At 36.0% G+C, this 16,851-nt stretch overlaps 1 protein-coding gene across 2 annotated transcripts in view; it reads right to left on the reverse strand.

Annotated features, from left to right (window-relative positions):
* Window positions 1–16,851, reverse strand: part of ATP7A (ATPase copper transporting alpha) — a 137,280-nt gene that overhangs the window by 43,231 nt on the left and 77,198 nt on the right. For both annotated transcript variants that reach the window (XM_043895906.1, XM_043895905.1), the window contains exons 3-5: window positions 7,602–8,091; window positions 6,361–7,086; window positions 1,715–1,921 (exon numbers count right to left, since the gene is read on the reverse strand). In XM_043895906.1, the coding sequence (XP_043751841.1) occupies window positions 1,715–1,921; window positions 6,361–7,086; window positions 7,602–8,091 (1,423 nt within the window). The remainder of the gene's footprint in view (window positions 1–1,714; window positions 1,922–6,360; window positions 7,087–7,601; window positions 8,092–16,851) is intronic.

The following is a 16,851-nucleotide window of genomic DNA, read 5'->3' on the forward strand; positions in this document are numbered from 1 at the left end:
ATACTTATATAAATTATGGACAATTTTTAAAATTTTTACTTCAAAATACAATTAGAACTTTTTTCTATTCATTTTTAAAAATATAATTCAGGTGAAACTGAGGGAAGACCAGTGCCACTTAATTAAAAAAAAACAGAAGTGAATATAGGTAGACTGTGAATGTTGACCCCAGCTAGGCCAAAGATATTTCTAACTAGGTTAAAAGGTGGTAAAGGAGCAGTAGAAAGTAATTGGGACAATCAGTTTTAGGGATTAAAAAAAAATCTGTAATTGTTATCTGTAGTAGTCATTGCTTGTCTCATAAGAAAGGCTATATCTGAACTGCTCCTAAAATAGTTGGTTCTAAAGTTAAACAAGCCCCTTGGAAACTTCTTTTTTATTTCATTTTCTTGCAACCTTCCTCCTGTTCTTCTTAATCACTCAAACAAAGTATAATTTAGCCCAGACTGCATTCTAATTAGATATAATGCAAGATGAAATGAAGGATGTAGAAATGACAGAATGTGGACAAGGTAATATTGAACTTAAGATGGTTCTCGTATATAACAATACATTTTGTTACCATAATGTTCTGATCTTTACATATAAGGTGAGTCTACTAGCCATAGGTCTGTATTATTACTCTACATACTTTATTTCCCAAATAGTGATGATAAGCTTATACTAATCATATTTATTCAGCCCTTGTGACTATCAGTAAGATACCTAGGGCTAGGGCTACCTGAGTACCAAACCTATGACTTCAAGCTCATTAAACATAATCACCTATCTCTATGGTTAACAAATCTATCTCTATGGTTAACAAATCTTCACTATGCTGTGAAGTCCATTAATGTGAGTGCAAAATTAAAAGCTAAAACATCTGAGTGTTACTAAATAAAAAAACGTATTGCAGATTTTCTAAGAATTTGTAACCCAAAATGAAAACTTGTACACAATATTGAGTAACTTTTGAACACTTTTACTGCAAGCAAAGATCAGTGATCAAACTGCTGGAAGAGAACAATTCTAAAACTTGGCTTTGGTCCAGTGCTTGCCCTGGGTATAGTAATACTGAAACTCTGAAACTTACAGATTCTAGCTGTTAGTTTTAAGCATAGCTTTATCAGAAAATTTAGTTTCTTAAAATCCACTGCAGACAAGGTCCATAAAGAATAGTAATCTTATGTATTTCCTTCTGCTGCTGCTGCTGCTAAGTCGCTTCAGTCGTGTCCAACTCTTTGTGATCCCATAGACGGCAGCCCACCAGGCTCCCCCATCCCTGGGATTCTCCAGGCAAGAACACTGGAGTGGGTTGCCATTTCCTTCTCCAATGCAGGAATGTGAAAAGTTAAAGTGAAGTCGCTCAGTTGTGTCTGACTCTTAGCGACCCCATGGACTGCAGCCTACCACGCTCCTCCATCCATGGGATTTTCCAGGCAAGAGTACTGGAGTGGGATGTCATTGCCTTCTCCTTTCCTTCTGCTATTTGACTACAAATTTCACTGATATTAAAGTGCAGCCATGAGATAAATGAGACAAGAAATATATCTAAGGAAACAAAAACACTAACAAAAACTGGCTATCAGGAAGTCAAGGTTGTCCTGTAAATCACTGATAGTCTTTATGAGGCCTTGGCAAGAATCATAAACATGGTTACAAAACACATAAGAGGACAAAAAGGACAAAGTTCTCAAATTAGTACATAAAATAGCAAGTTTTAAGAGTGTCTTACCTTCTTCTCGTCTTAAATTCCGTTCAATGTTTGCTACACAGGAAGCACAAGTCATACCAGTGATCTGTATATAACACTTAGATGAAGTCTTTGGCTCCTCCTTGTCATGAGTTGGTGTCATCATTTTGGTGTGAAATTCATTAGTTGAGGTCAAAAGTGGCATTTCTGATGAGGACTGAGCTATTACTACCAATGGCTCATTTGTATCTGGTGGACAGGGAAAGATTCTTTTCATTTGAGGTATTCTCCAGCTGCATCCTCGTCACTTATCACAATCCACACCTCCTAGCACTGTCAACGCTGTTGCAGCTGCTGCTGCTAAGTCGCTTCAGTCGTGTCTGACTCTGTGTGACCCCATAGACAGCAGACCACCAGGCTCCTCTGTCCACGGGATTCTCCAGGCAAGAATACTGGAGTGGGTTGCCATTTCCTTCTCCAGGCACTGTCAATCCATTCCTTTAAAACTGTCATGGACCTAGCCCTGTGCAATAGTATCTTTACACTTTCCAGGAAGTGACTTCCAAGTTCAACACTGCCCATCCCAATTCTTGGGAAAATCAGAACTAGCTGAATAAACAGAACTTTATATCAAGATCTTCAAGCCCATTATCTCTACCCCAAACTCCAGTAGACAGTGGTTTATTAATAGAAAGCTCTTAGTTTTATAATGAATTTCTATCATTATGTTAATGATTTACATACTGGCAGTAAAGCAATTCATGTAAGTGGGACAAAAAACAATCTGCAAAACAGCAATGCAGTACAACGTCATTTAAAAATTGTTAGAGTGCATAGATGAGAACATGCATAAGGAAGCCTAGGAGAGTACATACCAAACTACTAGTAGAGGCTGTTTCTGGGGAATGAGGTTATGGCAGGAATAGAATAACAGAAAGATGAACAAATTTCCTCTATAGATATTGCTGTATGTTTGAATTTTAACAATAATACACAGTGTTTTTTAAATTAAAATGTCTTTGGTGGACAATGGAAGAAGAGGCAAGGAGTAACTCAGCAATAATCTTCATTTTTCACAAAGTATTCAGAGAATTTTTCTGTAGAATGTTTATGGACTGTGAAACAGTGGAAAGCATCTGTCATCCCAGAAGCTCCCCTGCAGTCTTAGTGGAGACTTAATTTATCCATTTCAGTATTAATTACCTCCCAAGAAGGGAGAAAGTATTCTTTTTAGGACATCCATGTACCTGCAAAAAAAGCTAAAGATTTTAAACTCTACTGCAGAGATAAGGAGGAAAAGAAGTGATGTGGAAATTTCCACTAACGTGTTACTTCTTTTCCTTGGGCAAAAAACTGATTCAAGTCTATTTGGCTAGTCCATAGAGGAAATCCTGCATAGCAGAGGTAGTTTTTAGGATACTGAAAAAAGGCATCTTTTGAAGAAACTTTAACAAAAGCCTGACCACTTCCATAACAAAAGCCTGACTTCTCAAATCAGTTATAATAAAGGCTCTTAAATTTTGACATACAATCACGTGGGGGATCTTGTTAAAATGTAGATTCTGATTCAGTACATTGAGGGTGAGGCCTGAAATTCTGTTCCAATAAGCTTCCAAGTGATGGCAGTATTGCCAGTCTGGGTATAGCAAAGGACACTTTGAATAGCAAAGGATGAGATTCTCCTAATTCCAAAATTAGACAGTCTCTGATCTTATATGTGAATCAATTCAGAAAATGATATTCATTCAGATTATGAGAACATTATTTAGAACAAAGAGGATAAAATTTACCAAACAGTACCAAAAATTCAAAAAGGAGGCTCATCTGCCCAAAGGAAATAGCTTTGGCTTGGGGGAAAAAAAACATTATTTTAGTCTAGCCAGGAGCTTATTCATTCTATCATAATTATTATGAAGATTTAAAATTCTGAACTTGGACAGTGAAAAGAAAGATTATATTACCAATTACTTTAAGTCTTATTCCAGAGTAATTTAGTTATTTCAGGTACCAGAAGTAACCAAAACATCTGCAATTCACACTCTAGAAGTACAGTACTGAGTTAAAATAAGTCATAGAGGTAACCCCTTTTAGTTACAATGGCATGATTTCTCAACAAAGATTCACAAAATTGTGACCTTTATCCCAGTGAATGTGGCAAGAAGAGCAAATGCTTCCATCTTCCACAGAGGCAGTACAGGTGTTAAAAAGCCAGAGTAAATTAAATGGCTAGTTTCTTTAAATTGGCTTTCCCATAAACTGAAGCAACACTGCTACTGCTGCTGCTGCTGTTAAGTCGCTTCAGTCGTGTCCGACTCTGTGCGACCCCATAGACGGCAGCCCAGCAGGCTCCCCCGTCCCTGGGATTCTCCAGGCAAGAACACTGGAGTGGGTTGCCATTGCCTTCTCCAGTAGCAACACTACTTATGCATAAATTAATTCAAAAGAAGACTGACTCTCCTGCATGTGAGGCAACAACCAGAAAAGAATCCAAAAATTTCAAGAAAGGGTTTCCAGTCTGATCCTCAAAACTGGCAGGTTTAGTCTAAAGTAATATGAATAAATATATAATCAGAAAACGGCTTAAAAACAACTATGTTTATGTTTAACTATAAACATCATGTCTGCAACTTACTCTCAAATGATTCAGAAAAAGATAGATACGTGTGTGTGTATTGTGTGTTTGAATATATATCTGTTGATAGAGAAAAAGAATGATAAAACAAATGTGGCAACAGTATTAACAATGGAATCCGAGTAAAATTGGTAAACAGGAATTCTTTGTACTGTTCTTGCAGTTTTTCTGTAAGTTTGAAATTAAAGATGAAAAAGTTACAAAAAAGGAAAAGGAATTTAATCGAGTATTTCGTTTGCTTTAATTGGTTAGTGAAGACAACTTCTTATATTATATATCTTTTTATGATAACGATGATATTGGTGGTCATGATAAAAAGTACCTCCTATATTTCTCACTATTTCCTTTATTACCATTTATGGTCCACCCAGGACTGGTATGACATGAGGGTGAAATGCAATGATCCCTCTAAGTCTATAGGAACAGGTTTCAGAGTGGTAGACTATGAAACCTGGACCAGCATTGACACTAGCATTCAGAAAGTGGGCAGCCACAATTCTGGTGGCATCTTAAACTCTGATTGATCTATAGCAGAAACACACAATGCAGTCAATTGATATCAACTTTTTACCCCAATAATATGGGTTACTGTAGTCACAATTCATAAGTTATTTTATGGTCACAATCACTTTGCCAAGGTTTTCTACCTATTCATCATGGCTTTTAACATGCTTGTTATTGTTGCTGCTTAGTCACTAACCCGTGTCTGACTCTTTTGCGACCCCACGAACTGTAGCCTACCAGGCTCCTCTGTCCATGGGATTTCCCAGGCAAGAATACTGGAGTGGGTTACCATGCCCTCATCCAAAGGATCTTCCTGACCCTGGGATTGAACCTGTGTCTCTTGCACTTCAGGTGGATTCTTTACCGCTGAGCCACCGGGGAAGTCCAATGACATTGTCTAGAAATTAGTTATTCAACTTTTCCATTATATTCACAGCGAGAAATTTCATTTAGGGAATTTCCAGTTTAATTCAAGGCTAGGTTCAATTCTAGTTCAAAACAAGTTCACATGGGCAAATTCCATTGGATATACATCTCTGGTTTCAGTTCAAGGTAAGAGCTACCAGAAAACAGGAAGACTTTGGGCCAGTTCTAGAGTCAGGTTAATTAGAATGCCTAAATTTGAAACTACAGCTTAAATTCTACTATTTATCTCTACTATTTTCATTTTATTTTTAAAATTTTTGTTTGCAATATAGTTGATTTACAATGTTATATCAGTTTCAAGTGTACAGCATAGTGAATCAGCTATACATATACATATATCCACTCTTTTTAAGATTCTTTTCCCATATAGGCCATTATGGAGTATTGAGTAGAGTTCCCTGGGCTATTCAGCAGGTTCTTATTAGTTATCTGTTCTATATATAATAGTGTGTATATGTCAACCAAATCTCCCAATTTATCCCTCCTCCCCTTATCCCCTGCTAACCGTAAGTTTGTTTTCTACATCTGAGGCTCTAATTTTTCTTTTAAAATAACATTTGCTTCTCCCATATTATATATACATAAATACATACAAATATACATGTAACCCTGCCACAAAAAACTTAAAATACATAGGAAAGCACAATGAAAACAAATTATCATCTTTATCCTACCACTCACAAATAACTACAATTAAAATTTTGTTCATATTCTACCAGGAATTTTATTCATACACATAAATAACATATACATGGCATAAATCCTTATACATGTGTTTATAAAATTTTGACCATATGACTTTTTCACTTGCTTTTTCATTTAACAAAATATCTCAAACACTTTCCCGTGGCATTAAGTATCTTCAACACCATAATTTTTATGGCTTCAGAGCATTTCCTCACATGGAGGTATCATGCTTTATTTAATGTTTCTAGTTTCTATATAATTATGTAAACATCTTTATGCATCTTTATATATGCTTCGTATATGCTGCTGACATATGTCATATTTCCAAAAAGTGGAACTGCAGTGCCTATTACTCATTTTTCACTGATAAAAGCCAAAAGAATTAGCAAAGTGTAAATAAAAAAACATTAGAAGAATCAAAGGACAAAATGATAATTACCTGACAAGGAAGCATCAAATCCCATGTTTTCTATTGCTTCTCTCAAGGTTTCTGGAGAGGTTAATAAAGGATCATACTCAACAGTCCCTTTGCCATTGGCAAGTGATACTTGTATGGATTTTACACCTGCCTTTTTTGATATGACACCTTCAATAGACTGCACACAAGAATTACAAGTCATGCCATCAATGTTTATCACAGTTTCTTGAGTTAGAGGCTGGCTAACTACATTCAAAGGACTCTTTTGAAGAGACGAGCTGGAGGGAGAATTTGAGGTACTCTCAATTTCACTTGCACTACTAACTCTATATTGCCCTTGTGATATGGCCTCTATTGCTTTTCTCAGTGTTTCTGGAGTGACTAAACTTGCATTGTACTTTACTATGGCAGATTTATTCTCTAAAGAAACTACTACACTGCTTACATGTTGGAGTGTAGATAAAGCACTTTCAATATTTGACACACATGATTTACAATGCATGCCATCTATGGTGAAAATGACTGTTGAATTACTGGTGTATGATGGACTCCTTTGCTGTGATCCTTCTGAGGATTTGACTGGTGTGTTCTTTAGACGTTCTATGTCAATAGCTCCCAATTTGAGGTATTTGGGCTGTTTTTTGATGAATGCTGTGAAGCCCACAACTTCAATCTGCTTTTTTATTTCCTCTGCTGTGATAAGATGAGGCTGATAAACAACAGTAGCTTCTTGATTGTCCAAGGAAACTAGTTAATAAAAAGAAAAATATTTAATTCAGTTATTCCTGGGCCACTTCAGAAAACATTCTATAGACCAAATTAATACCACACATAATTGTTTCTCTCGTTATTATCCTTTCTTAAAATAATTCTGTTCTTTTCAGAATATGTTACTGACGTGGACTAGAAAAAAGCAAAAGATGTGACCACTGTATCTGTGGTCTCCAAGTTTCTGCATGCCTGAATAGAAACAGAGGTCAAGAGGACCCTAGGCATGTTGTGTTAAGAACCCTGAACTCCATGAATGCCACCTTGGCTGCCTTTTATGCTAGTTCAAGATTCATGTAACTTTTAATTATAATCATTAATTTTACTTGACATTAATCCTGGGAATACACTGTTTCTCAGACTTCAATGAAGCAGTAACATTCTAGTCCCACGGATTCAAAACCCATGCTTAAAAGAAAATGCTAAAGTTAAAAGACCAAAACAGAAAACCAAGTCTTACAAAGCAATCAAATAAACAATATCAGTCATACTACCTTTAATTCGCTGAACACCTTGCAGTTTCCCAATTTTTCCTTCAATGGTGCTGGTACATGAATGGCAGGTCATCCCTTCCACCTTCATCTTCAGCATGACTTCACCTGGTTGAGCCATACTATAATCTTCACAAGTTCCTAACTTTTTCTCCAGAGTTCCAGTACCTAAACTGAGATCAGGAACCAGCTCTACTATCTGACTGGCATTCACTATAGAAGGGATTATTGTCACCAGTGCAGTTCTCTGCTGAGGGGAAATTTTAATATCTGTCACACCCTTGGTCTTGAGCAATGTGCTTTGGATATGGTCCCATGGCGGAACCAGTGAAGCAGTAACAGTCAGAAACACAGTTTCAGTTAAAACAGGGAGAGGCTTAGGATTGTGGAGAACAGCATCAAAGCCCATGTCATCAATAGCTTCCTGCAGGGTCTTTGGAGTTTGTAGTTTTGGGTCATAAATAATAGTTGCATTTTTTTCTTCCAGTGAAACCTTTTGGAAGGAAATTGCAGAAGTCATTTTAATTAAATTTTATGATATGGAACTTAAAATTATCAATCATCACACCACCGTCAAGAATAAACAAATAATTAAATCAAATAGAGTTTCTTTATTAGTTCTCATTTTTCCTATTCTCTTTAGAAAGCAGCACAGAATGTCTTGTGTACCTACAGGAATGGTAAAGCTCTATGTAGGTGTACTTGACTCAGGTAATGATCAGGCATTTGAAACGTGCACAAACACACCCTAGAATTTCATAACAGAGAACAAACTACTCTTCCTCTCCTTTCACAAAGTATTCCAACACTCAGCACTCTACCAATTCAAAAGATAATTTCAGGAAAGAGGATCAGCTACATAAAACAAATTGGAAGTGAAGTTTAAAGTTTTAAAATGTTCAGTTAAGATAAACTTGTTGCAAAAAAAGGTATAAACATGCTGGTTTATGAAAGCAATATTCATAGGGTTTTGTAGCAAGTATTTCTATAACCTTCTAAGTCACTATAGTCTAGTATTACTTTTGTGCAAAATAAGAACATCTTTATCATTTTTCCTGACTTGATTATTAAAATAATGATTGTATTCTTAAAGCTCTGAATATAATTTAACTACTACCTGGACATCTTACCCTGCATCTTTTTGGGTAACACATGGATTATAAAGATTTATGAAGTAGTCATATACACACACAAAACTAGGTTAAGAGTCAGAAGATTTGAGCTCCAGTGTCAATTCTCCACTTATGAATTAACCACACTCACTAGCTCTACCATCAGAAAAATGAAGAAATGTGCTCTATTCTCTTCCAGGGTTATTATAAGGATCATATGAGTAAACAGGAAAGTAGTTCTTTGAAGCAGTAAGTCATATAAAAGTAAACACTGAAAAACTAATATTTATCAAACACTTATTATATGTGCCAGGAACTAAGATTCTCATGATACAAAGCTGATCATGACATAGTCACAGGGAGCAATGCTAGAACAGAGGACAGAGAAAAAGAACACCCATTCATCCCTGGGAATGTGTGTCAAAAAGGTTTCTTAAGGGAGATAATACCTGAATGTTAAAGGAATAACAGAAATTAGCAAGGACATTTGAAGCAGGGAACTCATGACAAATGTAAACACAAAAGTAGAGAAAAAAACGAAAGGCTGCATAATTAGGCAACTGCTTTATCATGGGGGCTTTTGTATGCCAATAATCATCTGTACTTTATTCCATAGGTAATAGAGAGTCATGGAAAAGTTAAGCAGGGGAATGACATAGTTATATTTGCATTTAGAGAAGAATCATTTTGGAGTGATGTGGGTGATGGAACTGTGCTGTCCTGGCTTTGGGTAGTTAAATTAATCTAAGTGTGTTAGTTGCTCAGTTGTGTCCGACTCTTTGCGACCCCACGGATTGTAGCCCACCAGGCTCCTCTGTCCATGGGATTCTCCAGGCAAGAGTACTGGAGTGGGTTGCCATTTACTTCTCCAAATTAATCTATACATGTGTTAAAATTAACCAAACCTAAAAAAAGCAAGCAAGCAAACAAACAAAACATTCATAGAACTGTACGCCAAAAAGAAGTCAATTTGGGGGTATAATTTTAAAAACAAAAATGAAAAGATTAAAAAATTCAGTTCCTCAATTACATTAGCCACATTTCTAGTGTTCAATGGCCAATGTGGCCGCCACAAGGGACAGAGTAAATACAGAACATTTTCATCATTACAGAATGTTCCATTGGACAGTACTGCTCTATGTACTACTCTACTTTTTCTGATCAAGTGCCAAACTTTTAAAAAAGGGAAGGGGATTTTTCCCCCGCTCACCCTGCCAAATTTCAATTTACTGAGGTACCCAATGAGAAAGTGTTCTGAAAATTGATTTTTAAAAGCAAAAATCACTTTATCACCCGATGATTTGCTACACTTTTCATTGCCATAGCCTGAACATAAAAAAACAAGGAAACTATGTATACAAAATACTATACAAAAAAGTTGTTTTATCCTATGTTGTTTTCATGCTGCAAACCAGAAAGTTCAGTTCAGTTCAGTTCAGTTCAGTCGCTCAGTCGTGTCCGACTCTTTGCGACACTTCCTTATTTAGTAACTTCTATTTGTGTGTTTTAAAGCCAGGTCAACCATACCTAGCACAAAAAAATGTTCCCCTTTGGGATAACAGCACTTGACTTTTCCTCTGAATGTTAGATACCAGAGATTTTTCAAGCCGAAAGTCTAAGGAAACAAAAACAGGCAGCACCTTTGTGTAAGAGGAAATTCACAGTGTTTATCACAGAACTATTCTGGATGCCAAATCCTTGAGCAGGAAGCTAAAATAGCACTTATTTATTTAACAAACATTTACTGAATACCTATTATGTATTAGCTGCTAGGGATCCAATGGTGAGTAAAAGCAAGCACAGATTCCAAACAACTGGAAATTGCTGGGAGCAATCTGTCTGATTCTGGATCTGCGCCACTCTCCCTGATCACCACCAACGCAAACCACCTTCGCCTATTCCCCACAGTACTCCGAAGTTTTAACTGCTTGTTTTTCTTCTCAGAATCTTTCATTAGGAATCAATGTGGTTTTGTTTTGTTTTTTCCCAGAGGAACTATGTTTCTATTTTATCAATAGCTCCCCTGAAAATAAACATCCAAAAGCCTACAATCTATAAATGTGGCTCCTATGAAGGACTTAAGATGGAGCACTGTTCACTATATTTAGATGAAGGCAGGAATGAAAGAGAAGAAAAGAAACCAAACATACCCTGTGGCCTCAACAGTATTAACAGTGGTGTAGAGGGTGCTGTCCATAGATATTGTAAAGATCCATTATTTTAATGCATAAGGAGTTATTTGTCTACTGAAATGTCTAAAACATGAAATTCAAGCATCGTATACTTTATCTGTATGTAATTTCTGTATAATTTGCATAAATATAAAAAGACTGCATCATCTATTCTCAAGCAAGAAACTTAAGACAAATATAAGGGCTTAAGTTTCTTGAAAGACAGTTCTTTTGAGCTCTACCTTTCTATAAAAGGTGTTATAAAAACTGTGTTATTACCACTTCTTGGATTGTTATTGGTATATTTTCTTTTGTGTATTCCTTCTCATCTGGTAATAAAAGGTGATCCAATTTCCTATCTGAAGGCTAGGACACTGAATAAATTGCCCAAGAAGCTCAGCAAGAAAATGAAAGAGCTAGAATTCAAATGTAGGTCTCTGTAACTCCAAACTCCATACTCTTTCCATTTATAAATGATAAATCTAGATGATCTTTGATCTCCCTGAAAAACCAAAATTCTATGCCTGTGATTTGAGGGATTTGTGACTTAAAAATACCTGAAAAGTATGAAATATTTCTAGTGTGTGAACTAAATTTTAGTTCTATGTTTACTTTTCCCCTCTACATTTCATATCTTCTCAAAATAAAAAATGACTAAGAGAATGTATTTCTTTAGGTTTTTAGCAAGATTTGACAATCAGTATATTCTAACATTTCCCCATTTTTAAAAGTCACTTTGGGAAAGGTACTTTGCTTTAGCACACTGAAATTCCCTTTTATCCCCCCAGGAGTTGATTGATACGTCCCCAAAATAAATTCAGATTAGCATGCTACTAAGCCAGTGGGGAAATCTTCAAATGGTTTAAAGCCTACTTTCTAACATTTTCATAACAACTCAATATAGAGGGATTTAGAGGTTTTGCAGGAGCTTGAAAGGATCCTGTCCTTCTACAGAGACTAAACTCAGAAAAGTAAAATGATTCATCATTAATCTTGAATTTCTAATATGTCTGATTCTTCTTGCACAATATATTTTGCCAACTAAATACTATATAAAATACATAATAGGAATCCCATTTATATTACATATGTCTTAATACAAATTCTATCACTGTTTGCTGAAAAAATAATATATATATTTTAACTGAGTAACACTCTGATGTTTCAATAAAGGATACTGAAAATTAAAGTATAAGAGTATAAGAGGAAGGCATCAAGTTCTATTGATATTTATTCAATTTGACCAATCTAAATAAAAGTTACAAATTAAAAACTTTATTTTTTTTCCATTTATTTTTATTAGTTAGAGGCTAATTACTTTACAATATTGTAGTGGTTTTTGCCATACACTGACATGAATCAGCCATGGATGTACATGTATTCCCCGTCCCGATCCCCCCTCCCACCTCCCTCTCCACCTGATCCCTCTGGGTCTTCCCAGTGCACCAGCCCCGAGCACTTGTCTCATGCATCCAACCTTGGCTGGTGATCTGTTTCACCCTTGATAATATACATGTTTCAATGCTGTTCTCTTGAAACATCCCACTCTCGCCTTCTCCCACAGAGTCCAAAAGTCTGTTCTGTACATCTGTGACTCTTTTTGTTTTGCATGTAGGGTTATCGTTACCATCCTTCTAAATTCCATATATATGCGTTAGTATACTGTATTGGTCTTTATCTTTCTGGCTTACTTCACTCTGTATAAGGGGCTCCAGTTTCATCCATCTCATTAGGACTGATTCAAATGAATTCTTTTTAATGGCTGAGTAATATTCCATGGTGTATATGTACCACAGCTTCTTTATCAATTCGTCACTGATGGACATCTAGGTTGCTTCCATGTCCTGGCTATTATAAACAGTGCTGCGATGAACACTGGGGTGCACGTGTCTCTTTCAGATCTGGTTTCCTCGGTGTGTATGCCCAGAAGTGGGATTGCTGGGTCATATGGCAGTTCTATTTCCAGTTTTTTAAGAAATCTCCACACTGTTCTCCAGAGTGGCTGTGCTAGTTTGCATTCCCACCAACAATGTAAGATGGTTCCCTTTTCTCCACACCCTCTCCAGCATTTATTGCTTATAGACTTTTGGATAGCAGCCATCCTGACTGGCGTGTAATGGTACCTCCTTGTGGTTTTGATTTGCATTTCTCTGATAATGAGTGATGTTGAGCATCTTTTCATGTGTTTGTTAGCCATCTGTATGTCTTCTTTGGAGAAATGTCTGTTTAGTTCTTTGGCCCATTTTTTGATTGGGTCATTTATTTTTCTGGAATTGAGCTGCAGGAGTTGCTTGTATATTTTTGAGATTAATCCTTTGTCTGTTGCTTCGTTTGCTATTATTTTCTCCCAATCTGAGGGCTGTCTTTTCACTTTGTTTATGGTTTCCTTTGTTGTGCAAAAGCTTTTAAGTTTCATTAGGTTCCATTTGTTTAGTTTTGCTTTTATTTCCAATATTCTGGGAGGTGGGTCATAGAGGATCTTGCTGTGATTTATGTCAGGAGTGTTTTGCCTATGTTCTCCTCTAGGAGTTTTATAGTTTCTGGTCTTACATTTAGATCTTTAATCCATTTTGAGTTTATTTTTGTGTATGGTGTTAGAAAGTGTTCTAGTTTCATTCTTTTACAAGTGGTTGACCAGTTTTCCCAGCACCACTTGTTAAAGAGGTTGTCTTTTCTCCATTGTATATCCTTGCCTCCTTTGTCAAAGATAAGGTGTCCATAGGTTAGTGGATTTATCTCTGGGCTTTCTATTCTGTTCCATTGATATATATTTCTGTCTTTGTGCCAGTACCATACTGTCTTGATGACTGTGGCTTTGTAGTAGAGTCTGAAGTCAGGCAGGTTGATTCCTCCAGTTCCATTCTTCTTTCTCAGATAACTTTGGCTATTCGAGGTTTTTTGTATTTCCATACAAATTGTGAAATTATTTGTTCTAGTTCTGTGAAAAACACCATTGGTAGCTTGATAGGGATTGCATTGAATCTATAGATTGCTTTGGGTAGTATGAACTAGCAAAAGACAATTTTTAGAGACTAAGACAACAGCCCCAAACCACTCTAACAATTCAAAGGTCAAATGTTTTAAAATGAAAAAGACATGGAGATTTTGTTAGTTTAAGTTGTAGTATTGTTTTTCTGTAAATTGAGTGTTTTTTCCAAATTTTCATTGCTAATATAATTTCACTTTATTCAAAAATTATATAACTAATGCATGATTATTCATTATAAAAATTTATATACAAAGAAAGGAAATAGTAAAAGTCCCTCTTTACATGATTCCTCTACTGCTAGTTTTAAACCTTGGATTTGATATGATCCTTGGTTCAACTAAATCAGAAGCCTAAGCCTGTTTGAATAACCGATTCTACATCTTCATGGATGGCCATTTATTACCTAAGAATTTATACAAGGCAAAATGCCTGTATTACTCTAATACAGCATTTGAAAAAAAGAAATGTTCAATGCACTATCATCATTTGCCATACCAAATGTTAGAGGGAAAAAGTTACAACTAGAAATAAAGACAGATTTCTATATGCTGACAGGAAACAATAAGATGTATTTGCCAGGTGAAAAAAAGCAAGGTTAGAACAGTATGTATATAGTATGCTTCAGTTCAGTCGCTCAGTCGTGTCCAACTCTTTGCGACCCCATGAACCGCAGCATGCCAGGCCTCCCTGTCCATCACCAATTCCCGGAGCTTACCGAAACCCATGTCCATCGAGTCGGTGATGCCATCCAACCATCTCATGCTCTTTTGTCCCCTTCTCCTCCTGCCCTCACACATATACACACACATATATACACAGTTAACCCTTAAACAACAAGGAGATGGGGGTGGGGGCACCCACCTCATGTATAACTTTACATTTGGCTCTCCATATCCTCAGTTCCACACCCTCAGATTCAACCAACCACAGATCGTGTAGTACTATAACACATATTTATTGAAAAAATGTGCATAAGTGGACCTGTGCAGTTCAAACCTAGGTTGTTCAAGTAAGCATATAGATCTACAAATGTTATTCATCTTATATTCAGTCTATTTCTAGGAGAATTCATACATAGGAAACTGATAACTGGTTTCTTTTGGAAAGGGGATTTTACTCTGGACATATGTTACTTTTCCAATAATTTAAAAAAAAAATAGTTAATTTTAAGGGGAGCAAGGAATGTATTGATCCACAGGATGAATTTGGTAACTGCTAGCATCTAGATTGGTTTTTTTTTTTTTTTTTTGGCCACACTGTGCAGCTTGTGGGATCTTAGTTCCCTGGCCAGGGATTAAACCCAGGTCCTCAGCAGTGAGTGACGAGTCCTAACCACTGAATTGCCAGGGAATTACCTAAATGACCATTTTTTTTTTAATGACCATTTTTGTAAAGGATAGTCTGTTAGGAAAATGGACTGCAGCCTTTATCTGAGTAAAGGAAAAAGTACACAAAACACAGTTAAGTTTCAAGGACAAAGTAATCTGTAATAAGGCATTAGCCTTTAGAGCCATTTGGTGCTTATATCTAATTAAATTTAATTTTACATTACCCCTTTCAAAAAGGCCAATCTCAGAGAAAGACCTTCACATTATCTACCCATTTTATTTTCCTGCTGAACTGACCACTGGGGTGATTAAATAAAACTTCAAGTTAATCTCTTTAAAGTCTACAGTCTTGGCAGAACAAGAGTATAACACTCATTTATAAACTTTGCAATTTAAGACATAATATCCAAACTATATTTAAATGCTGAAGCTGCAAAGAGGTATAATCATATTGATTCTATTTATTTCAAAGTTAGAGACTTCTTGACAATTCACTTGCCTTGAATCCTGTTAATTAAATCTCTAATCTGTTCCACTGCAACATTTTTTAAATAAAACAATCATACTCAATTTAACATCACAATTATATCAATTCATACCAGAGTTTTATTCCAAACACAACAAACAGCTCCTTGACTTAGTTGAAACAATGTCCTCTTCAAATCTGGTTTCTGAATTGACTATACATTAGTCTTAATTATAATCTCAGAAACTATGATCCAGAAATTTTAAACCTTAACAGTCTTTAAGAAGTGACCAATATTTATGTGTTAAGCTGCATTCTGACTATAAATTATGTTCGGACAAGGACAATTTTCCATACAGTGCCTAGAAAGAGGTGAATCCACCTTTTGTGGCCTCTGAAATGTAAGCTTTTTGAGGGACCTTCACTAAGGAAAATAGCACAAAACTATAAATGAAAAAACATCTGTACAAATGTAAATATTCTAAATGAGGCTGGATGCATGAGACAAGTGCTCGGGCCTGGTGCACTGGGAAGACCCACAGGAATCGGGTGGAGAGGGAGGTGGGAGGGGGGGATCGGGATGGGGAATACTTGTAAATCCATGGCTGATTCATGTCAATGTATGACAAAAACCACTACAATATTGTAAAGTAATTAGCCTCCAACTTATAAAAATAAATGAAAAAAAATAAATGAGTAACAAAATTACAAGTTATAAAGTTTTGAAACTTACCAAATACCATAAAATCCATTAAAGTAACTTTTTTATTAATAATACCTCCTATACCTGTATAATATTTTCTCTTTCTACATGTTTGGCTATATATGTACTCTGCTGCTTCATTTAACAGTGATTTTGTAAAATCATTTTATATATGATTGTCAAATTTGGGAAAACTATCAAATTTCTTTCATATAGGAGCAATAAGATCTCAGGGCATTTCAGAAGTTTACTTGTGCAGTGAACTAGTTTTAAATACTCTTTGAATTGATAACACTCATTTATCACTTTTACACTAGGCCCTACTCCTTTATGCCATGACCCTGGTGAGTTGGCATCATGAGTGGTAAGGACATTATTCTACCAGAATCTGCAGCACAAATTTCATTATACACAGAATCAACTAAGAACCATGTGTGTATATGTGCGTGCACGCACATGCACACATGCATGCTCAGTCGTGTCC

The sequence above is a fragment of the Cervus elaphus genome, chromosome X (genome assembly GCF_910594005.1).
Source record: "Cervus elaphus chromosome X, mCerEla1.1, whole genome shotgun sequence".
NCBI classification, from domain to species: Eukaryota; Metazoa; Chordata; class Mammalia; order Artiodactyla; family Cervidae; genus Cervus; species Cervus elaphus.